The sequence below is a fragment of the Ictalurus punctatus genome, chromosome 1 (genome assembly GCF_001660625.3).
Source record: "Ictalurus punctatus breed USDA103 chromosome 1, Coco_2.0, whole genome shotgun sequence".
NCBI lineage: Eukaryota > Metazoa > Chordata > Actinopteri > Siluriformes > Ictaluridae > Ictalurus > Ictalurus punctatus.
In genome coordinates this window covers 3,667,146-3,680,965 of record NC_030416.2, presented here as the reverse complement: position 1 = coordinate 3,680,965, position 13,820 = coordinate 3,667,146, and the positions used below count along the sequence as shown (strand labels likewise).

Below are 13,820 nucleotides of genomic sequence, written 5' to 3'. Positions count from 1 at the left end.
TTTCCATTAAAACTTTCCATTCAAAGTTCTTTAATGGTTTCTATTGTCTTGTTTTTTTTTCAGTAGGGATTTTTCAGCTATTGACTATTTTAAGAGCCAAAATCCTAAGATGGACAATCCACAGAATGCTAGGTGACGTTCTTATTTAAAGAAAACAAAATAGTATTTAAAAATAAGGGAAAAGAAAGATGGCACATGGGTTCTTTATATTTACACATTTAACGATGCTGTTATGAATCCCTGTGTGTACGGTAACTACAGGTTTCTGCACTCACACTGCAGCGTGTCAAAGTCAGGAGATCGAGACCAATGCGTGCACCTCGTCTCAGCTGGTTCGTCCAACCTAGGTATAAAAAGGGGGCGCCGAACACTGTGTGCTGTATGTCAGTCCTAGTAAATTGTTGGGTTTGACGGTTTATTTGGGTTAACGTTGTGCATCGTGGCCTCCGCGCATTGGGGCATGGAGCATTTGTTTTTGTGCTTTCTTGCACTGTTTTAGTAACGTGCAAATATCTGTAAATATTATAAACATGCATTACCCACTGTGTACGATCATGTAAAATTTGTAGGCTACAAACTACCGTGGTTTATGAAATGTCAAAAATAAAAGCAATCTGATAATAATCTGATAATTATGAATCAACTTTCCATAAATCAACTTTATGGGCATCAAACTACATCACAAACCCGAGGGACGGTATGCTCGCTCTCTCTCGCTCTCATTTGTCAATCACAGCGGGAATAGCCAATCTGTGGGCTCGTGTATGTGGAAGACGGTAGATGGCACTTTCCTCCAAGTGTTACGTCGCTTTACATTAGGAAAACGAACCTATATAATGTGAGCCTTCCTATAATAAAGTAATGACTAGTAAAACATTTCATCATCAACACAAAGTTATATTCCGATAACACATAGAAACCGTGAACGTTGCTTTAAATAAATACTTTTATTAGTAACCCCTGGAACAGGAAAAAGTAGTTCCACCTTAAGTGGATTGTAAAAAGACTGTTATTGTTACATATTACAGGTCTTTGCTTGGTTTGTGTGACCTCCAAAGAAAGCACCTTAAACAGTTTAGACCGACAAATCAAGTCATTTAACACAATCATAGCAGTGTTATGGTCCGTAATGCCGGTCACGTCAGTCTTACACGTTCGTCAAAGCAGCGGTAGGCTCTGACTGGTATGTCCGAATCTCCTCAGGCAGAACTTTAACAGGTGTTACAGTCTCTGGAGAAGAGGTTGGTACAGAAACGGTGGTCTCTAAACCCACCAAAGAAGCACTGATATCCCAGAGTTTGACTGCCACTTCCTGGTCCAGAGCCTGAGGGGCGGGCTCTTTCTCCTTCATAACGTCATAGTAACGACCGCTCACGCTCGTCAGCTCCTCGGCGACGGCAAGGTAAACGCTTGGTTGGGCACCAAGTTCAGGTGACTTTATCAGCAGGTAGAAGAACGGACCTAGAGGAAAGCGCAGGCACACAAAAAAAAGCAAAAACAATGCAGATGACGTCCGCGTTAAATATTTAAAAAATAATGACATATCTGATTCACAGGACATCTTACAAACAAACAAACCACAAAAAAGTATTGACTTACTGAGTACAGTGCTGGAGAACTGCGATTGGTGCATGCCTGTGTGTCTACCCAGCTCTGTGGCGACGACTCCAGGGTGCAGGGCGTTTACCGTGATCCCAGTACCTATACCACACACACACACACACACACACACACACACACACACACACACACACGTTTTAGTGTGTTCTACTGATATTATTCTACTAATCAAATAAGCCAGAGTTTCCCAACAATGCTGATTCCACTATGAAACATCACACAATCATAATCACACTCACATTCACACTCACACTCACACACACACACACACACACACACTGACCCTCGAGCCTGCGTGCGAGCTCTCGTGTGAATAGGACAATGGCGAGTTTGCTCTGACAATACGCCTTCTTCGTGTTAAACATCTTCTTGTCCCAGTTCAAGTCCTCAAAGTCAATCTCGCCGATGATGTGCGCCAAAGACGACAGGTTGATGACTCTGCTGGGGGCGGAGTCTCTCAGCTTATCCAGCAGCAGATTGGTCAGGAGGAAATGGCCTACGAGCAGAGATATGAGATGTTCATCACTATTGTATACAGAGCTGTTTTAAGATGCAAACTAGACGTTTTATAAACAAGATCGAGGTTGACTTTTATATTTTAACATTAAAATAAAGGTTATGAATTGATGAAGAAAATTAAATAATGTTGGTTGTGCTGCGCTGTTTTCTACGGAGAAGATTCCACGGCAGAGCAAAATGCAATTACAGAGGTAAAAAAATTTTAAAAAGTGAAACACAATAGACAAACTGTACTGCTTTTCATTAGTGACATGAAGAATACATTCCATACTGAAAAGTAAAACCTTCAACCTGCTAACACTGCTCTTACATTGCCTTAACTCTTTAATAATAATAATTTTTCATTTTTTAAACAACCAACAGGTGATTTGAACTGAACTGAAACATGGAGTTTCTTATCAGCGCGTTGCAGTCATGCCACACTGAAATGCAATCACTGTTCAATCACAGCCCTGAACTTGAACCTCGGACCTGATTTTTCTTTCCATGTTACGTCCTCACCTAGGTAGTTGACTCCAAGCTGCATGTCAAAGCCATCTTCGGTCTTCCCTGGAGGACACCTCATCACCGCAGCATTATTGATCAGAATGTCCACTCGTTCCTCTTCTGAGAAAAAAAAACCACACACACGCACACATACAGAGATGCATTATAAAGTCCCCATAAACATTTAATAATAAATAACACAATGATAAATCGTTTTTTAAAAATTCATCGTGTTTACAGTTATTATGAGCCTTTTGGATCACTGGGTACCAGATCACAGTGAGTGAATGTATAAGAGTTTATGTGTCAGTTTGAGTGTGTGTGTCCTACCCTGGTTGATCTTCTCAGCAAAGCTCCGTATGGATTTAATTGAAGCCAGGTCGACGTGTCTGGCGTAAACGTGAGGGTTCAGGGTGGAACCTCTGATCTCACGTGCTGCTTCTTCACACTTCCCCATGTCTCGACATCCCATAATAATCCTTCCTCCTGCACAGGAATACAAGAGAAGACACAGGCTGTGTTTTTATACTGTTTTAATGCACTTTTATTCACTTTCTCCTCACATTTTTCTTTTGGTCAAATCCAGACTCAGTCTTTTAAACATCATTTCAATATTTTTATCAGCTCAGGTGATGTTTGTCAAATTAACTAAAGGGATCAAAACAAGAACAGTCTGGGACATATTGATCACCACTGTTTGTTCCAACAATCAGTCAGTGATCACCACCGTTTGTCTGAACAACCAATCACTGTTCACCACCATTGTTCCAACGACCAATCACTGATCACCACCGTTTGTTCCAACGACCAATCACTGATCACCACTGTTTGTTCCAACGACCAATCATTGATCACCACCGGTTGTTCCAACGACCAATCACTCATCACCACTGTTTGTTCCTTAAGAAAATGTGTCTTCAGAAAATCTTTCTTCATATTCTTCCTATGAAAATGATTGTGACGACTCAACGATCATGCAGATTTGTTTATGATCTCATCTAGCAACTACCATTTGGAACATGCATTAGCTATTTTCTCCTGACAAGTGTTAGCAGCACTGCTAGGACTGGATTCTGCATCACTTTGAGGTGGTCAGAACCGAACCGTACCTCTCCTGGCCAGCTCTCGGGCCGTCTCTTTCCCGATCCCGGTGTTGGCTCCAGTTATAACCACCGTCTTTCCAGGGATCCTGGCTTTACTTGGGCAGGTGCCTCCTGTCAAATGGTTCCTGCAATGGTAAGAGATGGTGGGAAAGTTATTGATGTATAAAGCAAATGAATCCCAGATGGTTCCCTATTGGACAGGTAGACCAGTACATAGGGTTTAGATTTTGTTTTGTATTTCAGCTTTATGTATAGCTTATTTTATTTATCTGTGAGTCAGTGTGTAATTTCTAAATGGCTCTCTACACCATATATAACTATGTCTTCCCCTATACACTACGTCCCATAGAATTGAGGCTCATCCATAGTTAGTTAGCAAATCAGCCGGCTAATTTCACTTACTTTAGCAGTACTGCACCGCCAAAAACAGTCCCGAATATAGACGCAGGAAGGATATATCTACTCATTGTGGAAGGTTACGTCTAACTAAATAAACTGGACAAAAATATACTAACGCAAACACATTAGCAAGGTGAATATCACGCCACTTTGGACCTTCAAGTATTCGTTATTTTTGTTTCCTACCCGCATTACAGAAGGTCCCGCCTCCACATGTGATTGGCTAAAAAATATGGCAGCTCCTGCGTGGAAGATGGACGACTAACCAATCACAGGACAAGAGGACGGATTTGTCGAATACGGGTAGGACTAAACAAACCGTAATCAGTATACCAAAGTGCAACGCAAACAACGCCTCACATTGGTGGAAATATACAACGCTATAGTAAGTATTAAATAAATGAAGTCAAATGAAAAATTCAAAAAGTGTCAAAAAGATGGTGTATAAACACGTTTGGAATGTGTTTTAGTCTACAATCGTTACTCATGCATATTCTAATAGTTCTCAGTTTGGCAGGAGTTCCTTCATTACATTCATATTTGTTGCATGAAATAATCCAAGTTACAGATAGAAAACACGAGAATATTTAACAGAAACTGCAAAAGTGGACCACAGAAATGCAAACGTAAATGTCTTTATTAAAAAAAAAAGAGAGACATTTTTCTGTCATAAATATTTACAGGCTCAAACACACAGACATGGTTTCTGTCCACTGACTCAGTTCAGCGCATCGCGTCATTGTACTGACAGATATCCGACGTGTCCAAGTAAAGACAACAGACAGCGAGAGATGGAGAGCAGAATGATGAGAGGATTTTGTCCTTTTTTTCCGGCATCCTCAGAAGAGAATCTGAATGACCTTTCTGGCCCGTTGTATCTTCTTCTGTGCTTCTGTAGCCCCGTCCTCTTCCCCTTCTGGACTCGCCCCAAATCGGACCAAAGCCTCTGCTTTGTGCACTGTGAGCTCCCGAGCAACGCCATGCAGCCCTTCCAGATATGATAAGAGAACAGAGAAATGAGCGTCCGGCACCTGAGACACAGAAAGAAAGAGGTGAAAATGAGACAGTGGAGGAGGTGTGGCCTCTGTGCTTCAGTCTCAGAGGAGGAGGTGTGTCCTCTGTGTATCAGTATCAGTGGAGGAGGTGTGTCCTCTGTGTATCAGTGTCAGCGGAGGAGGTGTGTCCTCTGTATATCAGTGTCAGCAGAGGAGGGCTGTCCTCCGTGTATCAGTGTCAGTGGAGGAGGTGTGTCCTCTGTGTATCAATGTCAGCGGAGGAGGTGTGTCCTCTGTGTATCAGTGTCAGCGGAGGAGGTGTGTCCTCTGTGTATCAGTGTCAGTGGAGGAGGTGTGTCCTCCGTGTATCAGTGTCAGTGGAGGAGGTGTGTCCTCTGTGTATCAATGTCAGCGGAGGAGGTGTGTCCTCTGTGTATCAGTGTCAGTGGAGGAGGTGTGTCCTCTGTGTATCAGTGTCAGTGGAGGAGGTGTGTCCTCTGTGTACAGTGTCAGTGGTGGAGGTGTGTCCTCTGTGTATCAATGTCAGTGGAGGAGGCGTGTCCTCTGTATCAGTGTCAGAGGTGTAGCCTCTGTGTATCAGTTTCAGTGGAGGAGACGTGGCCTATGTGTATCAGTGTCAGTGAAGGAGATGTGGCCTTTGTGTGTCAGTGGAGGAGGTGTGTCCTCTGTGTATCAGTGTCAGTGGGGGAGGTGTGTCCTCTGCCTGTCAGTCACATTGAAGGAGGTGTGGCTTCTGTATGTCAGTCCTAGCAAAGTAGGCGTGACCTGTCAGTTTACATGAAGGAGGCGTGGTTTCTGTGTGTCATTCAAAGTGTAGGAGGCGTGGCTTTTATATGTCAATATCGGGTGAAGGAGGTGTGGCCTAGGGGCGTTTCTGAAACATCGTACCTTCTCGCTGTCGTACATGTGCTGCAGGAGCCACACCTGCCTCGTCTTCTGGAACTTCCACTTGTCTCGCTTCTCGGACCAGCTATACACACACACACACACACACACACACACACACACACACACACACACACACACGTGCAGATAACATCAGGAGAAATTCTAGCACCCGTGTAAGGATACAGTGAGTGTGTGTGTGTTTCTGTGCATTTCTCACCATGTCAGATAATCCAGAGCCAGCGTCTGTGCAGTGCTGCTTTTGCTCTCCTCCTTCTCAGACTTCCCGTCTTCCTTCTGCTTCTTCTTCTGCTCCTTTTTCCGTATCTTCTTCAGCTTCCTCTCCAGCACTCGTTGTTCCTCTGGGCTCAGCTCCTCCTCCTCCTCGTCCTCCACGCCTTCCTCTTCTTCCGCTCCGTCCTTCTGGGTAATTATTCGCTGTGTAATAATAACTCAATAAGATCAATGGACGCTTCAGCGATTACATGTGGGTAAAAATGAGGAGTTGCTCCAGAAAGATGAACCACTGTGTTACTACACCTTGGTTTTGTGCGTTTCTTTCTTCTTGCCATTAAGCTCTTCATTCTTACGGCTCTCCGTAAGATCAGCCGACTCTGTAGTGTCCACACAGGCGTCTTTCTCCTTTTTCAACTCCTTCTTCTTCTTTTTCTTCACCCCACTAACAGCTTCACAAGCCTCAGATTTCTGCAAATGAGAAACCCTCACATCATAGGCCTGTTTATACATATTTATGGACATACAGTCCCCTCCGAAAGTATCAGAATGGCAAGGCCAATTCTTTTGTTTTTGGCTATACCCTGAATACGTTTGGGTTTGAGATTAAAAGATGAATATGAGCCGATAGATCAGAATTTCAGCTTTCATTTCCTGATATTTACAGCTAGATGTGTTAAACAATTTAAAACATGGCACTGTTGGTGGCAGACCACCCAATTTTAAGGCAATTTTTAAGTATAGGAACACACAGTCTTGAAGTAAATTAAAGTAAATAACACTTAATATTTGGTTGCATATCCCTCGCTTGCAATAACCCCATCAAGCCTGTGACTCAATGACATCAGCAAACTGTTGCATTTTTCTTTTTGTGTTGCTTTCCCAGATTTTTACCACAGCATCTTTCAGTTGTTGTTTGTTTCAGGGGGTTTGTCCCTTCAGTCTCCTTTTCCAGAGGTGAAATGCTGCTCAACTGGGTTAAGGTCTGATGATTGACTTGGCCGGTCTAAAACCTTCCACTTTTTCCCCCTGATGAAGTCTTTTGTTGTGTTGCCAGTGTGTTTTTGATAATTGTCGTGCTGCATGATAAAGTTCCTCCTGATTAATTTGAGTGCATTTCTTTGTAAACTAAACTGGCAGACGCAATGTTCCTGTAAACTTCTGAACTCAGTCTGCTGCTGCCATCATGAGTTCCAGCATCAATAAAGAGGAGTGAAAATGTTCCAGAAGCAGCCATGACACTACCTCGACCATGTTTCAGATGTGCTTGTATGCTTTGAATCATGAGCATATCCTTTCTTTCTCCCCACTTTGGTCTTTCCATCACGTCGGTAAAGGTTAATCTTGATTCCAGAACTTTTGTGGCTCATCTCTGTATTTTATTGTGAATTCCAATCTGACTTTCTGATTCTTACTGCTGATGAGTGGCTTGTATCTTGTACTATGGCCTCTATAATTCTGCTCTCAAAGTCTTCTTCAAACGGTGAATTGTGTGTGATACTTTCACCCCTGCCCTGTGGAGGTTGTTGGTGATGTCACTGACTGCAGTTTTTGGGTTTTTTTCTTCACAGCTCTCACAATGTTTCTGTCATCAGCTGCTGTTGTTTTCCTTGGCTGACCTGTTCCATGTCTGTTTGTTAGTACACCGGTGGTTTCTTTGTTTTTCAAGACATCCCAAAATTGTTGCATTAACTATATGACCACGTTCCTATATATGAGGAAATGATAGCTGATATTCTGCTCTGTCATCTCATATTCATCTTTTGATCTCAAACCCAAATGATTTCAATGTACAGCGAAAACTGAGAGTGCGCATCGTGGAAGCTCGTGTCCATCGACAAAACTGTCCTTACAGTTAACCTGTCGGAGGTTATCTCCAGGCTGACATAAAACCGTTCAATTCTGGGCTCAGTAGCGTCCAACTCCTTGACAACGAAGTGGAAAGAATGCACACCTTTTTGCCATTGCGCTCTTCGTCATTGCCATCTTTCTTCTTTTTCTTCCTCTCCTTCACCTCACTGATAGGGACACACACCTCAGAGTTCTAGAAAGGAAACAGGTGCCAGAATCATCCAGACACGAGAACTAGACGGGATTCTTCAAAACCATGACCAGTTTATAATGCGAGTTAGATATACTGTATCGACCAAGCAGCCATTTTGAATACGGAACTCAGTGGTGATACAGAGGTTTGTCTGTCCTCTTCTACACCTGCATACTAGAAAAGAAAAACACTAGGATGTGTTTAAAGAAAAGAAAAGGGGGAAAAGAACTGAAACCATGTTCTGAAATGCTCTTCCTGTTCTTCCTTATGATTTCTCAGGGAGTTTTTCCTTGCCACTGTCGCCTCTGGCTTTCTTGTGAGGCATCTACATATCTAGATTTCTTTAAAGCCGCTTTGTAGCAGTGTCTATTGTACATATTGTAAATTTAAGTACAAACACCTCGGGTGCCGCCTCTGTCTTTTTTCTCTTCATTGTCTTTGAGGTCCACAGCTGGCTGCAACGGTCTGGTCTGGTTTTCCCGAGTCTTGTCTTTCTTAACAATAACTCTGGTTGAACACACATACAACAGAAGAAACAAACTCAGAACTTGACTTAATCCAATTTATGATGTGTGATCACAGCAGTACATGATATGATCCCAGTTCTATGACAGACTGTGCCTGTGATATTCCCCATGTCGGATTATATGATGGAATATGGGTTAAATGCATTAATAGAAACATTCTTCAATGTGAGCTTGAGGTAATAAGGATATTTTCCCCCATCCAATAACATGTTTCATTTATCACTGCTACTACTACTACTACTACTCCCCCGCCATAATGTTTACATTACTCTAACGTTCTCTCTCTGCCTCCTTCTACATGGTTCTACTTATAGCTCATCAATTAAAAAACAATGAACAAAACTCAATAAAAAATTTAATTCAGGTTTAATTATGAACTAAAATGTGTATTAAAACTTTCACTTAGTCGCAAAAAGAAAAATCTATATTTACAGAGCGGTTTACAATACCCGTCTCGTGCTTCTCAAGCAGCAGCGTGTGCACATTTCCGGACGTTTCTACGGTTACACACACCAACTCGCATTCTGATTCGTTATCTCCACTTCCGCGTTGTCTGTTGGTCTTATAGGTATTACTTTTCCTTAAATTTTTATTATCGTCGCTGCAAACGTTAGTGGGCACACGTTTTTATTATTTATTTATTATTTATTTTATTGTATTTCGCAATACTTGTCAATAATAATGATATATAAGTAAGGCGGAACGCTAGTGTTTCGGTTCTCTCCGGACGTATTTCGGAGTGGCGCATCATGTGTTTAATAACCGGGCACTTGCTCAATGTGAGAGGACGGGAACATGTCAGCAGCAGGACGGTGTGTGTTTAGTGGTTTATTACGCTACCACTCTTTAAGTCCTGGACAAATCAAGCCTGCCATTTTGAGGTGAGCTGGTGCTTTAATGATAAATATAATCCCTGATATAGCTTTTTTTATTTATATGATTTAGATTTAGCTCAGCAAGACTGCATGCCCAATGCCTTCCATTTGAACATATAGTCTACTGTATAGTGTAGAAAGATGTACCCTATAGTGCATCTATACAGGGAGAGTACTAAAGATGCTTGCCATCTTTAGTTGAATAGGGGTTGAATAATTTTTGAGAATGGAGAAGTCTTGATAAGTGTGTGTGTGTGTGCGTGTGTATATATGTATATATATATATATATATATATATATATATATATATATATATATATATATATATATATATATATATATATACATATACACACGCACACACACACACACACTTATTACAACTTCTCCATTCTCAAAATTATTCAACTTCTATTCAACTAAAGATGGCAAGCATCTTTAGTACTTAGTAGAGCAGCCTTTTGTTGTGTGTATACATGAGTATGTAAAAATAAATGAACACTGATGATGGAATTCTTTTTTTTTTTTCCTACCCTCAGGCCATGCATTGCACGATCGTTGTCTATCAGTTCACAGCTCTACGACAAGCCCGGTCGATCTCCAGGCTCAACCGATGGCGAGGAGACCCTCTCTCAACCCATCAAGTTCTCCACGAGTAAAGCCAGCCACCGGACGTGGAAGGTGGAGCGCTCAATGGGCAGCAGGTTCCAACGGCCGTGGTGGAAGGTCCTGCCAATCAGCGTCTTCACCATCGGCTTCCTCCTGTGGTGCATCTTTCGCCAGGAGACCGACATCGACCGTGCTCTGGAAAAGCACCTGTTTGAACATTTACCTGGGTTACTGACCAACATGGAGGAGGAGGAGGAGGAGACTGAGGAGAGGGAGGAACTCAAAAAGGAACCTGATGATGGTTCAAAATGAACATGAATTATTATTTGGACCTTTCTTATATTATGATTGTGATTGCTGAGACATCTTAGTCATGAGATTGTGGAAATAAATACAGGTCTGTTCTGATAAGCTCAAAGCCAAGTCATGTGGTAGCGCCATACTCGGGTAGGAGGCGTGGCCTGAAGTCTTGAAGGTGTACCTGTATGTTAGAAATAACTCTGATAAGAATAATTCCAATTTGATTTGAATTATTAATGCACTTGTTCTAAAATATTATCATGTTTGTGGTAACAAATCATTTATTTGTTTTAACAGATTTTATTTGGAAAAAGTGACACAAGAAAAAGTATAATCATTGCTATGGTTTTCTGGTTAGGAGATGTTTAAGATTTATGGAAGGAGTCCCCAGTGTCAATGCTTTGTAACAGTATCATAAATGTTCCACACAATTAAATGTAACTATAAATGGCTAAAAAGTACAATGTGTTTGGTAATTAATGCACATTTAAAAATTATTGGCAATTTGCAGAGCAATGGAACACTTCAGGACATGCTGTTATTGGAAAATCATCGACTTCTGGGAGGAAGTCATTATTGATTATTCTTTATATATAAGCTGTTATTTTATGTAACTCTGCGTGTGCGAGTTGCTACTTGGCCATCCTTAGAGGTGAGAGTGTAATTTAACCACGCTCAGATGTAAACGTGATATTTGGCGGCCAGATTGTTTACAATTCTCAACAACCTTCCTGAAAAGAACTGGAAGAGTTGCAAAATGATCCTAGACCTAGTTCACAACAATAGATTTCATATAGTATGAAAATGATCATAGGTTCATCGTGTTGCGCTAAACGGTTTGAGCAATGGTTCCTGCACAACTTTATTGGAATTTTCCAAGTGCTTGGGTTTTTGTGCACAAGCATGAACAGCGTTTGAGTGAGAATATGTCAGATACCAGACGTGAAGATGGCTCAATGTTAACTGTCAAATGCCTGCTGGAATCTGACTGGCTGATCACAGCCATGTCCCCCACCCAACTAATTAGGTCAACAAAAATTCACTTACACATTAGCACATACAGTAGATACACCCTACCACATCTCAGCTCAATCGGGATTACGGTTCCTGAAAAACCATATCTGACCGTAGCTCTGCTCCGTTTGTATGCCCATGGCCCAAACTTTGCATATGAGCTCCAAATATTGTCCTGTGTATACTGTTCATTTCCTGACGCAATCATCCGTTACAACCATTGCAGTAAATTATGCTCTGCCTTCTTAGAATTGATTGACATATTGTTTAGAAATAGTTCTTATCATTATTGAGGTTCCCACTGTGCTGAGTGGTTTGACACCAAAGTTATGAAGATGAGCCAGAAATCCTAAGACTAGTTTGCAAAAGTAGGTTTTGCGTATTATGCAAATTAGCCAAACATCTACCATGGGGGAAATTGGTGGGGACTAAATAAATGTCCCAGGGTGCTCTCATGCCCCGTTACCTTCTAACTCTCCATTTTATTTATGCTATCATAGCTAGTCCTGCTGGAGTCCCTGCTTGCTCTCGGTGCACAGTGTATTTCCTGTTAGACCACTACGGGGTAAGAGCATAATTATACTCTCGCTCTCTGCTGAGACTAACACACGTTAGTCCCACTTCCTGATGAGATGCCTGCCTGGTCCATCCTGTTGCTCTACACCAGTGGTCACTAACCCTGTTCCTGGAGAGCTCCCTTCCTGAAAACATTAGCTCCAACCATAATCATATCCACCTGACCATCTAGTCATTGCCTTAAGAAGTTCTTGATCAACTAAAACAGGTGTGTTATATTTTGTTTGGAGATGAAATCTGCAGGAAGGTATATCTCAAGGAAGAGGGTTGGTGACCACTGCTCTACAGCAATGAAATTAAAAAAAAAATGACCCTGATGCTTATACTGAAGCTCTTTCCAACACACTTAGCAGTGCTTGCTTTTATAGTATATGGTTGGAGAAGAGTAATGATTTATAATCGCACTATCTGGTGTCACCCAGAACAATATGGGTTCCCTTTTGAATCCAGTTTCTTCCTCCATGTCTTCTCAGGCATGCTCATTAGGAATGAATCTAAATATAAATCTATCTGTACATCTGTACAGCTACATAAGTAAAATTTAATTGAATGGAATCGATTAAATTTGGCTTAAGGGATAATCGAGGCGGTGAGCAAGGAAGTGCCACAGGATTATTGCAGGAAGAAGTATTGTATGGCAACATTATTAATATGTAAAGACTGGTTGAGGAGATACTGAAAAAACTGATGATAGAATTTACCAAAACAATAATAATAATTAATAATAATAATACATTGGTGTAAAATTTAACTGGGTTTGTTAAAAAAGAAAAGAAAAGAGGGAAAAGAACTAAAATCATGTTCTGAAATGCATATTAAGCTCATACAGGTTGAATACTAACTTCATTCTAAAAGCCTCTGCTGATCTGAATTCAAAATGGCGGACGGCAGAAACAGACTAACTTACGCGATACACACAGCCACAGTTAAAGCATTTACAGGGTATTATGGCATTTAGCTACTGAGATTTACAACCAATAAACGTTTATCAACGCTGACTATAACATTATTAATTTATATATCAAACATACGGTCAGTTTTTACACAGGCACGACTGCTTCATTACTAATATTACTGCTTTGTAGGCTAAGGAGAAGTAGCTTACTAGCTAGACACGACTAAGTTACCCAGATAGTGGGCCACATACTTGCTTTAGTTCTGGCCCAGTATACGCCTGGGTCCCCGGCCCACACACTGCAAACCGACACATACAATTTCCTCCGGCCCAGATCCGGCCCGCACACTGCAAACCGACACGGTTGAACATACGGTTGCGGTCGGAAGTTCGCATAACCCATGGCAGAATCTGCTAAATCTTAATACTTTTACCAAAATAAGAAGGATTATAAAAATCCCATGTTGTTTATTTAGTCCTGTCCTGAATAAGCTATTTCACATAACAGATGTTTGCATATAGTCCACAAGACAATAGCTGAATTTATAAAACTGACCCTGTTCAAAAATTTACATACAATTCATCCGTAATCCTGTGTGTCGTTACCTGGATGATCAACGACATTATGTGTTTATGTTTTGTGGTAGTTGTTCACGAGTGTTCACATGGCTATGATAAAGAAGTTAACAATATTTACAAATGATACACACTACAAAAC

General features: G+C 41.3%; 3 protein-coding genes across 3 annotated transcripts; 1 reads left to right on the top strand and 2 right to left on the bottom strand.

The window, feature by feature from the left end:
• Positions 1-928: 928 nt before the first annotated feature.
• On the bottom strand, positions 929-4,271 carry rdh13 (retinol dehydrogenase 13). The gene is made up of 7 exons (NM_001200383.1): positions 4,131-4,271; positions 3,735-3,853; positions 2,956-3,111; positions 2,641-2,745; positions 1,904-2,116; positions 1,600-1,701; positions 929-1,461 (listed from the first exon to the last, which is right to left on the bottom strand). The coding sequence occupies exons 1-7, from the start codon at positions 4,193-4,195 to the stop codon at positions 1,148-1,150; spliced, it is 1,074 nt and encodes a 357-aa protein (NP_001187312.1). The 5' UTR covers positions 4,196-4,271; the 3' UTR covers positions 929-1,147.
• A 475-nt stretch (positions 4,272-4,746) lies between these two features.
• On the bottom strand, positions 4,747-9,380 carry LOC108270528 (uncharacterized protein C7orf50 homolog). Its single transcript, XM_047150536.2, has 7 exons — positions 9,283-9,380; positions 8,707-8,813; positions 8,217-8,306; positions 6,569-6,733; positions 6,249-6,466; positions 6,032-6,113; positions 4,747-5,158 (listed from the first exon to the last, which is right to left on the bottom strand). The coding sequence occupies exons 2-7, from the start codon at positions 8,737-8,739 to the stop codon at positions 4,967-4,969; spliced, it is 780 nt and encodes a 259-aa protein (XP_047006492.1). The 5' UTR covers positions 8,740-8,813; positions 9,283-9,380; the 3' UTR covers positions 4,747-4,966.
• Positions 9,381-9,555: 175 nt separating this feature from the next.
• LOC108270539 (chromosome 1 C16orf91 homolog) lies at positions 9,556-11,112 on the top strand. The gene is made up of 2 exons (XM_017477350.3): positions 9,556-9,714; positions 10,248-11,112. The coding sequence occupies exons 1-2, from the start codon at positions 9,629-9,631 to the stop codon at positions 10,627-10,629; spliced, it is 468 nt and encodes a 155-aa protein (XP_017332839.1). The 5' UTR covers positions 9,556-9,628; the 3' UTR covers positions 10,630-11,112.
• Positions 11,113-13,820: the final 2,708 nt, after the last annotated feature.

Bases quoted from the DNA above. Each gene is read 5' to 3' on its own strand.
- rdh13 (NM_001200383.1), bottom strand. From the start codon at position 4,195: ATGAGTAGATATATCCTTCCTGCGTCTATATTCGGGACTGTTTTTGGC. The intron at 3,854-4,130 runs GTAAGTGAAATT...TTACCATTGCAG, and splicing joins GGCGGTGCAGTACTGCTAAA to GAACCATTTGACAGGAGGCA. The intron at 3,112-3,734 runs GTACGGTTCGGT...ATTCCTGTGCAG, and splicing joins CCGAGAGCTGGCCAGGAGAG to GAGGAAGGATTATTATGGGA.
- LOC108270528 (XM_047150536.2), bottom strand. From the start codon at position 8,739: ATGAAGAGAAAAAAGACAGAGGCGGCACCCGAG. The intron at 6,734-8,216 runs GTGTGCATTCTT...TCTCATTTGCAG, and splicing joins AAGAGCGCAATGGCAAAAAG to AAATCTGAGGCTTGTGAAGC. The intron at 6,114-6,248 runs GTGAGAAATGCA...GTGTGTGTATAG, and splicing joins GCTCTGGATTATCTGACATG to CTGGTCCGAGAAGCGAGACA.
- LOC108270539 (XM_017477350.3), top strand. From the start codon at position 9,629: ATGTCAGCAGCAGGACGGTGTGTGTTTAGTGGTTTATTACGCTACCAC. The intron at 9,715-10,247 runs GTGAGCTGGTGC...TCCTACCCTCAG, and splicing joins ATCAAGCCTGCCATTTTGAG to GCCATGCATTGCACGATCGT.